At 40.9% G+C, this 11,743-nt stretch overlaps 2 protein-coding genes across 2 annotated transcripts in view; both read right to left on the bottom strand.

Moving 5' to 3' along the window:
* Window positions 1–808: 808 nt before the first annotated feature.
* Window positions 809–3,944, bottom strand: LOC106942145 (clathrin interactor 1-like). Its single transcript, XM_015025340.1, has 3 exons — window positions 3,793–3,944; window positions 1,252–1,356; window positions 809–1,097 (listed from the first exon to the last, which is right to left on the bottom strand). The coding sequence occupies exons 1-3, from the start codon at window positions 3,831–3,833 to the stop codon at window positions 824–826; spliced, it is 420 nt and encodes a 139-aa protein (XP_014880826.1). The 5' UTR covers window positions 3,834–3,944; the 3' UTR covers window positions 809–823.
* A 6,131-nt stretch (window positions 3,945–10,075) lies between these two features.
* LOC106942144 (serine/threonine-protein phosphatase 4 regulatory subunit 2-B-like) overlaps window positions 10,076–11,743 on the bottom strand; it is a gene marked incomplete at its 5' end in the record, with an annotated part of 12,103 nt that continues 10,435 nt past the window's right edge. The window contains one exon of the mRNA XM_015025338.1: window positions 10,076–11,462. Coding sequence (XP_014880824.1) covers window positions 11,122–11,462 — 341 coding nt within the window. The remainder of the gene's footprint in view (window positions 11,463–11,743) is intronic.

Here is an 11,743-nt window from a genome sequence, read left to right as displayed (position 1 = left end):
TGAGTTCCTTTAAATCAAGGCTAAATATTATATTGGATGTATATTTGCCTGATGGTTCTGATGATGGCATTTGTAATGTTTATTGCTTGTTTCATAAATTATTACTGTATTATGTTTTTATGCAGTGAAGCACTTTGCACTGCCTTGTTGCTGAAATATGCTACACAAACAAACTTGACTTGAGAGACAGAGGTTTCATTTTTCTAACCGTCAAAAAGTAATTTTACAACATTATTCCTCTGAGCTCAGTGATCATTTCATAAAAAAACAGGAGCTGGTTAAAAATGTAACGCAAGAAGCCTCGCTTACAGAGCTGCAACGTTTCGTGTTGCTGATGAAATTATGTTTCTCTTCTTCACTGCAAGTGATGGACGTACAGAACCAGTGAGAGAAATTCTGCAGGTTTTTCAAAACACACGATGACACACCTGCTGTAGTAGTTTTGTTTAAAAAAAAGTTGAAGTAATAAGAATGAAGTAAGGTCAGAATTGCCTTCACAAGAAAATCAGGCTTTTCAAACTGACGTAATCCAGAAATGTTTGAACAGATTATAATAGATACAATTTGGTTTTAGATCAGTGTTGCTCCTTCTGCAACTCAAAATGCAAGAAAACATTTCATTTCTGGAACAGGATAAAACTGCAGAGCGGTCCCGCAAAAAAGATTGTAAAATAACCTCTCAACCACAAGCAGGGGGAACCAGCTCAACACCGACTGCAAACCGTCAAATGCAATAAAAAAAAGTTATTCATAACATCAACGACACATGAGACCCAATCAAGATCCTGGGATGCAACACACAAATGTAAAAAGAAAACTCAACCTAAAAAAATGAAATACAGACAGAAGGAATCTGGGCCTGGTCACGGTCCCTCACGTGAAAAACATGGGAAGAAGCCATATATGTAGGCCTGACGTCAAGCAAAGAAACCTCTAACCCTGCTTCAATAAACCCAGAGCAGACTTCAGGGAACACAGATACGATGTGTGGCAGTCCTACCTTGTACACTCTTCTCCAGTTCTTCTTATTATCCTTCAGCATCCTGGTCCACAGCATGTTCATCACCTCTGGGAACTGCTCATACATAAACGTAGCTCTATAAACACACACACATTTATGGTCATTCTGCTGGCATCCATGAGTAAAACAGATCACATCTCATGCCTGTGTGTGTGTGTGTGTGTGTGTGTGTGTGTGTGTGTGTGTGTGTGTGTGTGTGTGTGTGTGTGTGTGTGTGTTGTTACACCTACTTGGCTATCTCTCCCATTAGCTGTCCAGAGGGCCCCCAGGGGTCATCGTTGGTAGCTTCTCTAACCTTAGACTCTATCTCTGAGTAGTTCATCACCACATTAGTGCTGTTGACACAAACATTTATACCTGTTAACATCACCAGTGTGACTATAAAACTTGTATGCATCACATCTTATTTGTCTTAACATGGAAAGATAAGCAAAAAAAAACTTCAACAGACTGAGCAGAAGAATGAGCAAAAACCTGAATTTGTACTTATTTCATGTTATTTTACTTGCAATTTTCATCTATACAAATAAAAATTATCTACTAGCTTATTACAACAACTCATTCAAAACACAAAACCACAAATAAGCTTTAGCGTTTTGTCTGAGGACTGGCAGAATCCTGCTTCGCTGAATAACACACTTTGGAAAATCCTTTGTGCTGCTGAACTCTTTATCAGATAACAGATGTGGGCAAAGAGGCAGAAGCTTTCTGAGGCACAAAGAGGGAAAAGAGCAAGTCTGTACATCAAAGGGAGGTGAACACAGGTATGCTGTTTCCTGTCTTCTTTGTTCCTGTACTTCACTTTCTACTCTCTGTTTTCCTGTACATACAAAGCCAATCTCTTCATACCCAACGCTTATTCAGGTAACAATTTAGTCCGAGAATCATCAGTTTAAAATAACTCCTGTCATTTCTCTTTCAGTGCTTGTTCACAGTGAGCAGTCCCTTTCTTTTCCTGCCTTACTCCCCATCTCTTTGTTCTCTGAAACCTGCCAAACTCACAGCAAGAGAAAACCAACAATGATCAATGATTTATCCCAGGCAGCAGCCACTTTTAACTGTGTTATAATCAGCCATCGCAGAAAGCAGAAAGCTTTATATTAGCGTGACTCTTAATATGCTGGAGAAGAAATGCCTCTGCTGCCAGTTCTATGGAGGCAGATCAATAATGGAGTGTATTCATCATGCTCAGCCAGCCACAACCAACAGCTGATGGAAGCTGTTGTCTGTTACTCCATTTCAAGCCCTGTGCTGCTTCATCTACTCCCTCGTCTGTATTCTTCCTTCTCTGGTCTTAATGTTAACTCCACGTAGTACTTTTTGTCTTTATTTTCAGTTGCAAGTAGGCCTGTCAAGATGACTGATTCTGCTGGATGATAAATTGTCCCAAACGTTATTGCAATAAATGATAATATTGTTGTTTTGAGAACATTTTCAAGTCATAAAATGGTGATGGCATAATAATGCAAGAACACATTCTCAAAAGATTAATAAACAACATTTTAAATACCCCAAATAAATAAACAAAACAACAAATAAAATGAATTATGAAGCTAAAGAAAACTGTCCTTCAAACAAAACCAATGCACCATGCTGAAAACCTTTGCCACCCAGGTTATGGTAGAGAGAGAAAAACAATAAATCATCCAAATGGAAATTATCATGCGATTGATTTATTGCTTATTGCGGCATGCACTACTTTGTGGCTTGTAGCATCACAATGACATGTATTCTTGATATTGTGCAGTAATGTATTTATACTTCCTTATGGGTCAATTATCAAAACATTATAATAATCCTCCGTAAACTCTGTCAGTTAGCATTGCAGCTTTGCAGAAATATGTTATAAATCCACAAACATGGATGGAAATAAACTTTACAAAATTACGCAGAAGAAATTTGGATGTATTTGGACTCCAAACCTAGTTTAAAGATGTACTACTTATTGTTATTAGTCTTAATGTCACTCTTTTACACTAGCTAGAGCAGTAAGAGTCACAAACTAAATGTCAGTAGGCATCCCCATATCCTGAATCAGAAACAGAGTTGAAGAAACCTCATTAGTGGTTGCACATACACATTTGGGTTAGTTTTGGTTTTACTCAGCCAAAGTCAATGCATGTAGCTGCAGGAACAAAGAGTACAAGAAGATTTTCTTCCTCCTGCATGGCTGCACTGTAATAACTACATTCATAAACCTACATCACAGAGGCATAAAAAACACAATGCATGTGTTTAGGAGCACACATGTCCTACTAAAGTATGTGTTTGTTTGCCAGCATGCTACATTGCTGTGGGCCTCATCGGGACAATGTGAATGTTGAGAATACAACATGCTTAGCCGGTTATATGTCCGTCATTATCAATCAGCCTCCTTCCTGTTGGAGGTGTGCAATGTGCTGGGCGGACATGGAGATGGTGAGCATCACCGGGGTGGGACAGCTAGGCTGTTAGTCTGCTGCAGCAGCACTCTGAGGGATAACAACACCTGACCTGCTTATAGCCGAATTAGCTAACTGAAAGCCACAAACACATTCTCACTTTACAATGATGCCATAAGAGATAACGATGAAAACGCGACGAAATATTAATTCATGGGACAAGGCTGGCAGTTTGCCAAGTGGTCAAAGCTAACAGCTGAAGGCCCGTATTCTTTCCTCCATCAGCGATAAAAGTTAATGATGCTGCCCGGTGAGAGCTGCTCAATCACCGGTTAGCTCACGGGCCACTTAGCGGGTTAGCTCTGCGCCTCCATCTCGGTTGGTACTCACGCTTTGTCCACCAGCTCCCTGACTTTCCACATGTTCAGCATCTCCGCACGGACCTGCGGGCTCCCCACCTCGATACTGCGCCGCCCCCGTGTCTCGACACCCCGCAACCCAGAGGTGGAATCCCGGTAACTGACGAGAAANACCCTTCAGAGCCATTATAAGGCCAGAAGACTCACATTGGCCCCTCACTTCCCCATGGATCTGACATGAGTCTTGACAGCATTAAGACCCTCTGATTGGTTGTTTCTGATGGAGTGGTGTATTTCTGCAGTCTTAGTGTGGCAGCATGGAAGAAAGTGGATCTCATATTTTTCTGTTGTGAGGAGTGAGACACGCTGGCTTTGCCTGTGGGTTTTTCCTTACAAGGTGAGATGAAAGTGTGTTGTAACACCGAGCTGCAGCAACAGCAGCAAACGGCGCTCTCAATGCAAATTGACTACATTTAGAGTCTGTAGCTCAAGGCTGAAGAGAAAAAAAATGTGACATTCTTCAGACGGGGTTTGGAGAAGCTGAAGGTCATGATGACTGAGCTTTAGTTTTTTGCCCACCCCCCCCCCACCCCACCCCCAAAAAAACTGAAGCTCAGTCATCATTCAAGATGATTCATAAGGACGTAGAGAATGTGACACCAGCAGCAGGAAGAGGAGGAAGAGTTAGTCTGCATTTTAATCTCTGAACATGATCACCTTGCTGTGGAAACTAAACAGTACCCTCTGTTGGATGACACGGAGAATGCATGTGTGGAGAAGGAGGTGTGTGTCCTCCAGCTGAAGCCAGTCAGTGTGTCTGACACAAAAATGTCCTGCTTCAGATGAGAAAAGTCACAAAACATGACAGTGAAGAAATCTAACAGGATTTCAGTCCAAAATTTTATTCGCTTGGTTCTTTATCATCTTCTGAGGCCGATTGGTTGTGACCTGAATCAGAATTCTTCATAAAAGTCTGAACAACACAGAATGGATTTTTCCTAATGTGACCCAGGTCACTTAGATATGTGGTTCTAAATCTGATATGTGCCAGATGTTTTCAGATGTGACCCGAGTTTGTACAGCCAGGTCACTAACCCTAACCCTGCCTGAACATCATTCATACTCGACAAACATCACTATTCTCCTTCCTGATGTGTGCAAGCGGCAAGAAACAACCATGGTGGATGTTAATCAATACTAAGTTGTTAATGTGCTGGCTCCACTTGGATAACAACTTTAAAATCGTAAGATAGCAAAACGAAAAGCCATTTTTCTTTTTTGTAAAGGACAAAAATCTAACTGTGTTTTCCTATGAGAAACTCACTCCTGAGCTTCAGACATCAGCTTCTGGACTAATCAGTGGGGAATCAGCCATGGCTCTAGCAAATCTGCAGCTGCTTCAACACATTTCCAAGGCAGATGGCCTTGGAAATGTATGAAATCAGTTGTATGATGAGTTTAGTCATTGGTTGGCTGCGATTCTGAACTGTGAAGAATGTCATATTATTCTGGTTAATGTTTATGCTTACAATAATGTCTCTTAAAATAAACTTTTATTGTCTGACATATCTGATGCTACAGAGTACAAAACATTTAGAATACTAATTTTGTTTTGGTTGGAGGGGACGTCATTATGGCATCTGATGATTGGCTGTACAGACGTCCATCTAAAGCTACCAAAACCCCTCATAATAAAGTCCTGCTTTATTGTGATCGATATCATTGATCAATATTTGGAGAACAATGTCAGGCAATTCTCATAGTGCTTAAAAATCTGGAATTTATCTATGGCTACTAACACCTGAGATTGATCATTATATTTCAGAAGGTTCATATCAAGTGCTCTATTCATCAATCAACCAATCAATCAAATTTTATTTGTATAGCACATTTCAGCAGCAAGGCATTTCAAAGTGTTTCACATAATTAAAATAAAAACAGCATGTGACATTGAATAAACAGTGAGAAAGAGAAAGACATTTTGAAAAAGATTAAAAAAGATAAAAGCATTAAAACCCCTTTTAGGACTTCAGTTAAATGTCATTTAACTGGGGCTCTAACCCTCTGGGACTTTAGTCAAAAACACCGTTTGACAAGGACTCCAACCTCTAGGTTTTTAGTTGAAACTCCGTCAACTGGGACTCTAAATCCTGTAGGACTTTAGTTAAAAGTCATTTAGCAAGGATTCTCACACCCCTAGATATAGATTCGTTGAACTGGGACATTTTCCGGGGGGGCTTTACATAGACAGTGTGAAAGAGAAATAAAAAGAAGTTAATAACTAGATGAAAAGTAAAGATAAAAACATTAAAAACATCGAAGACATCAAAACCCACACTCTAACACTAATTTAGCCATTATCAACTCCAAACAGGTGGGTTTTAAGTTGAGATTTAAAGGCACCCAGTGTTTCAGCTGTTTTACAGTTTTCTGGAAGTTTGCTCCAAATCTGTGGTGCATAGAAACTGAATGCTGCTTCTCCTCGTTTGGTTCTGGTTCTGGATGCAGAGCAGAACCAGAACCAGAAGATCTGAGGGGTCTAGACGGTTGATACAGCAATAACAGATCTTTAATGTATTGTGGTGCTAAACCGTTCAGTGATTTATAAACTAACAGAATTTTAAAGTCTATTCTTTGAGCTACAGGGAGCCAGTGTAGGGCCTTTAAATCTGGTATGTGCTCTATCTTCCTGGTTTTAGTGAGAACGCGAGAATGCGAGCTTTTTTTAACAATATATATGTCAAATGTAACAGACTGGACTGGAGACACAACAATGAAGCCGTCTAAAGAAGGGACAGAGCAGACTGGACTTCTTGAGGAAGATGCTGCAGATCCCTGCAGATGTTGTTGAGAACATCATCTCTTCTCTTCTGTTGGGGCAGCAGCATCAGCATCAGAACCAGGGACCTAAAGGCTCAACAGCCTGATAAAGAAGCCTGTGGAACCTCTGAAAATTTTTATACAAAAAAGGATTTTCATAAAATCAAGAAAATAATGGACAACCCTAGTCATCCTCTTCATGAGACTATTTTGGGAAGGCAGAGTGTATACAGTCAGAGGCTTCTACAGATTCGCCGTAATGCAGACTGCTACAAGAGATCTTCCCTGCCATCAGCCATCACCGTCTACAATAACTCTTTAAAGAATTAATGAGTTACAACATTTAATTTTGTGGAGATTAATAAAATATTTTTTTAATTTAACTGAATTGAATTGAAAACTGCAACAGCTCGCAAGGTGGCCATCAGTGTGATTGGTGATATTCTCACCGCAGCAGAGACGCTTGCAGTCTGACTTATTTGGGAAAAAAAGTGTTTTTCTTTTATACATAAAAACACAAACAAGCAACGCTTAGCCTGGCGGGGGGTAAATAAAGCCTGGCAGCCGGCTAGGCTTATAGCGCACTGGGGGAAACCCTGGATGTTCAAATAGACAGTGAACTTTGCTTTTGCACATTTTCCAGATGGCTTTAAAGGGCCTACAAAGAGAAATACATTTGTGAGTTTGTGACTTTTACAGGACAAACATATCTGCTCCAGTCCAGTCTGGTCCCTGGTCCATCAGAACCAGGGACCTAAAAAGGCTCAACAGCCTGATAAAGAAGCCTGTGGAACCTCTGAAAATTTTTATACAAAAAAGGATTTTTCATAGAATCAAGAAAATAATGGACAACCCTGGTCATCCTCTTCATGAGACTGCCATGAAGAGGATGAGTGTAGACACTCTGGGAAGGCAGAGAGTAGACACTGTCCGTACAAAAACTTAATTGTTTTTGTATGGACAGAGTGAGCTCTAGGTTTTTGGAGTGGGGGGGAGGGATTGCAAGGTATGTTTTTGTTATTTTGTATGTTTATTGTATAAGTCTAGTGTGTATTGTATCTGTATAACAGAAAAATTCTAATAATAATACTTGGGAGGGGAGGGGAGGGGAGGGTTCAAAAATAACTTAAAACAAAAGCAAGTACTTGGTTATACAATCTTAATGATCAACTCAAATCTCTACAAATTCTGCTCTGTGGACATCAAAATTACAAGAAATGTCATTTTTTTCCCTTTGTCAGAACATACATGCTTTTTTGCAACAAAAATTGTGTAACAGAGCAAGTGACGTCCTAACAGGGAAAAAATACCAAATAACCTGCACAGCATTTTAGCATGCACTTAAGTCCTCAGTGACAACAGAGCCTGTCCTTAAAATCAGGGATGAAAGGCTGACAGTCATATTTTGGCCCAATCTATAAGTCTAGTCTGAAAGGAAGGTTATTTTAGACAAAAATTGTCTTTTTCTCAAGCTATGCAGTTTCTCTTTTCATCTATGACATGAGTGATAGCACCCAGCACTGTTAACACTACTGCTGGGTGCACTGAGGTATATGTGTGGTACATGGGTAAGAGCAGGGAAACAGGCTTTTATTGAGCTTCCAGTACTCCAAAGGACTAGCAGCTTGAATGCACAGAACATCCAAGCTCACCTCTTTGATGATTTCAAAGATGTTCCTGATACTCAGGTAATAGAAGATTGTACTTAGCTCAAATGCAAAACTCCTGGTTCTCCTCTCCTCCAAAGTGAGATGTTCTCCAAATATAAGTCTCATGAAAGGACCCATGTTGAGGTGACCTTTGTTTCAGGGATCAATGAATGACAAAACAACTCTTTATGAGGTCAGGGTTGGCTAGCAAAGGCTAGCCAACAAAGATCTACCACTACTGTCATAGTGGTAGACAAAGGATTCCTCATCTCTGTGTGTGAAGTGCAAGGTGTACTGTCCACCTTTTCTCAGAAAAATAAATAAATAAAAAAATCCATGCCAGCTCAAAATGTCCTCCAGACAGAAAATCGCACATCTGTGAATTCACATTGAGCTTGTAATCACAAAAGTTTAACAAAATAAACACTTTGATTTAGTTATACCTTTATCCATTGTTGGAACCATTAATAAACTTTTTCCAGTGGCTTGCCTGCTAGTCAATTATCAAAACAAACCATCAGGGCTAAAGTGAACGATGAATTGTTCACTTGAACTCCGTAAGTTAAAAGTGTTTCCCAACCCTGGTCTTCCAGGCACACTGCCCTGCATATTTTAGAGGTCTGCCTGGTTTCCTCTTTACTATCCCATCCACCCATTTTCTGTACACCCTTGTCCCTAGTGGGGTCGGGAGGGGTGCTAATGTTCTGGGTGAGAGGCGGGGTCACCCTGGACAGGTCACCAGTCTGTCGCAGGGAAACACCAAGACAGACAGGACAAACAGCCATGCACACACACTCACACATAGGGAGAATTTGGAGAGGCCAGTTAACCTGACAGTCATGTGTTTGGACTGTGGAAGGAAGCCAGAATACCCAGAGAGAACCCATGCATGCACAGGGAGAACATGCAAACTCCATGCAGAAAGATCCCAGGCCAGGAATCAAACCCAGAACCTTCTTGATGCAAGGCAACAGCTCTACCAACTGCACCACTGTGCAGCCCTTTACTGTCCCCTTACCATCAATTCCTGCCTTACTTCCTCCACCCTACCTCAACATAACATTTGCTCAAAATTACAGCGAGATCAGCTCTGCACAAACCGATCTAGTCTTATTTGGAAATATGCTGAGGTCAACACTAAATGGATCAACATCCATTTTCAAGCCTTGCCACAACTTTTCACGTGTTATGCTCTGGTTGTTTGCCTAGAACTTTTTCACTGTGGTGCAAACCATCCTGAAGGTCATTTATAACAAATGACCTTAAAATTAATAAAAGTAAACAATTTTGCAAAAATGCTTCCGTTCTTGCTTCCATAAAAAAAGAAAACATTTCACTAAAGTTAAAGGTTACTGGTTGCAATAGAATTTATTTATGAGTATCAAAGTAAAAAAGCTGATTACAAATGTACAACACAGTGCGGTAGGTAGAACTGTTGTCTTGCAGCAAGAAGGTCCTGGGTTCAATTCCCAACCCGGGGTCTTTCTGCATGGAGTTTGCATGTTCTCCTTGTGCGTGTGTGGGTTCTCTCTGGCTTCCTCCCAGTCCTAAAACATGACTGTTAATTGGTCTGTATAAATTCTCCTTAGGTGTGAGAGTGTAAGCCTGGTTGTTTGTCCCGTCTATCTCTGCCACTGGTGACCTGTCCAGGGTGACCCCACCTCTCACCTGTTGACAGCTGGAGATAGGCACCAGAACCCCTCCTAAAGTTGAGTGTAAGAAAACGGATTGATGGAAATGCACCCCACTTTTCAGAGATCTAAACATAGAATATGCTCTTTCTCCTTCACAACTGTGCTCTGCTGTAACAGTTCTGAGTCCTATAAATAAGCACGACCAACACACTTAAAAATGTTAACATTTATTGCTATTTCTGAATACCGCGCTGAAAGCAAAAGCATTCAGAGTATACACAGAAATTATACAATAATATATTGTTTCACAAAGGCAGTGAACACAAACTGTATTACAATCTACAAAAAAAATCTACTTTACAGAAATTTAAAATTCTAAATATCAAAAAAGTACAGCTGCAGAAACAGGTGTAGAACTGTAACCAAAAACTGGATATCGGTCAGTCGGTGAAACAACGTGGTGACATCACGATACAAAGAAAGCGCTCCATCTTTGTACTTACAGCTGGATTTTTCGGGAACTACAACCGGCAGACAAAAAACATCCCCAAAATGTACTCCAGAAGAAGTCACTGAACTGAAATCTAATAAATTATGGTTTTATGCATCCAAGAAAACATCAGTTTACAGAGGATGCTATTACAAAAGGGAACATGTCTGTATAGTTCAGTGGGACTGGTAGTGTATCACTGTGGAAAGACGCTTCAAATATGAGGATAGCAAGTGGTAAAAATAAAAGCTTCTCGTCTCACTGAGAAATCAATTGTAAAAAAAAAACAAAAAAAAAACTGGCTGATGGAGCCTGGTGGATTAAAGATAAACCAACACTTAAACTCATAGAAGTGGTTATACTTCTTATGAAAAGTCTCCTAAATAATAGTCTGTAGAATGGCAAGTTACTTCCTGTTACAGGTTGGAGTAAGTGGTCCAAAACTCGAGCCATAAACCACAGCAGTCAAAATAAACTCACTGATCATAAAAATAATTAGAGGGAAAAAAATTCCAAGGCTAATAAAATCAACCCTGTTGGATTTAAAAACAAAAACCTGTAAAATATTCCAATAGAAAGAAAAAATATTTTCTGGAGCCCAGAAAATACACTCCTCCAAAATAGTAGCCATTTTGGAGGAGTGTCCAGAGGCAGGGCGAGGTGTTCGTCTGGTGTTTGAGGTGCCTGTCGTCTTGGCGACCACTGATGGAAAGAACAAGCTGGTTTACAGTCACATGCGACTGCAGGGTGAAGGGGTGGCCTTCAGTCTAATCCTGCTCCATAGGCTCCTCGATGGTCTCAGTGTTTAAGGTGGCGCCCTCTGTAGGAGGTTCAGTTGTACTGAAGGAGGGAGCGACAGCGGTCTCCTCTCGCGTTGCCACTGCCCCCTCCTCTGTACTACTGCTGCTGCTGACCGGGTCACTGCTGCTCTCCTCTCCATCCCGGCTGCTCTCCTGGTTCTCCTGGACGCTAGTGGGGGCCTGCTGGTCTGTCTGGTCCATGTCACTACTCTCCTCTTCTGAAGTGCATGGTACCTCCCTCTCAGTCGGATCACCCTCCTCCTGGTTGGATCCTTCGCAACTCTCAGACACTGTGCTGCTAGTTGGTTCTAAACAAGAAGGACAAAAAAAGGGGGCACAACAGGTATTTATAATTGTAAAACATACGTATCCGTTTTTATGAAGCAGTTGTCAACAGCTAGAGATACACCACAAACCTGGCTAGTCATCACCCAATTGAAAAAATAATTTAGTGTATAAGATATGTGCCGATCTATCGGCCACCGATCATAATCGGCCGATTTCCGTGAAAAAGTGATTGTTGATCACGGTCTCTTGTTGCCGATACCGATCACCTGCATCTCATTTCCAGCCTGCCTGTGCAGCTGGT

The sequence above is a fragment of the Poecilia latipinna genome, unplaced genomic scaffold (assembly GCF_001443285.1).
Source record: "Poecilia latipinna isolate Pla-1442-1.1 unplaced genomic scaffold, P_latipinna-1.0 Scaffold4069, whole genome shotgun sequence".
Taxonomy (NCBI): domain Eukaryota; kingdom Metazoa; phylum Chordata; class Actinopteri; order Cyprinodontiformes; family Poeciliidae; genus Poecilia; species Poecilia latipinna.
Note: the sequence above shows the minus strand (reverse complement) of the source record. Positions and strands in the feature narration are given on the sequence as shown.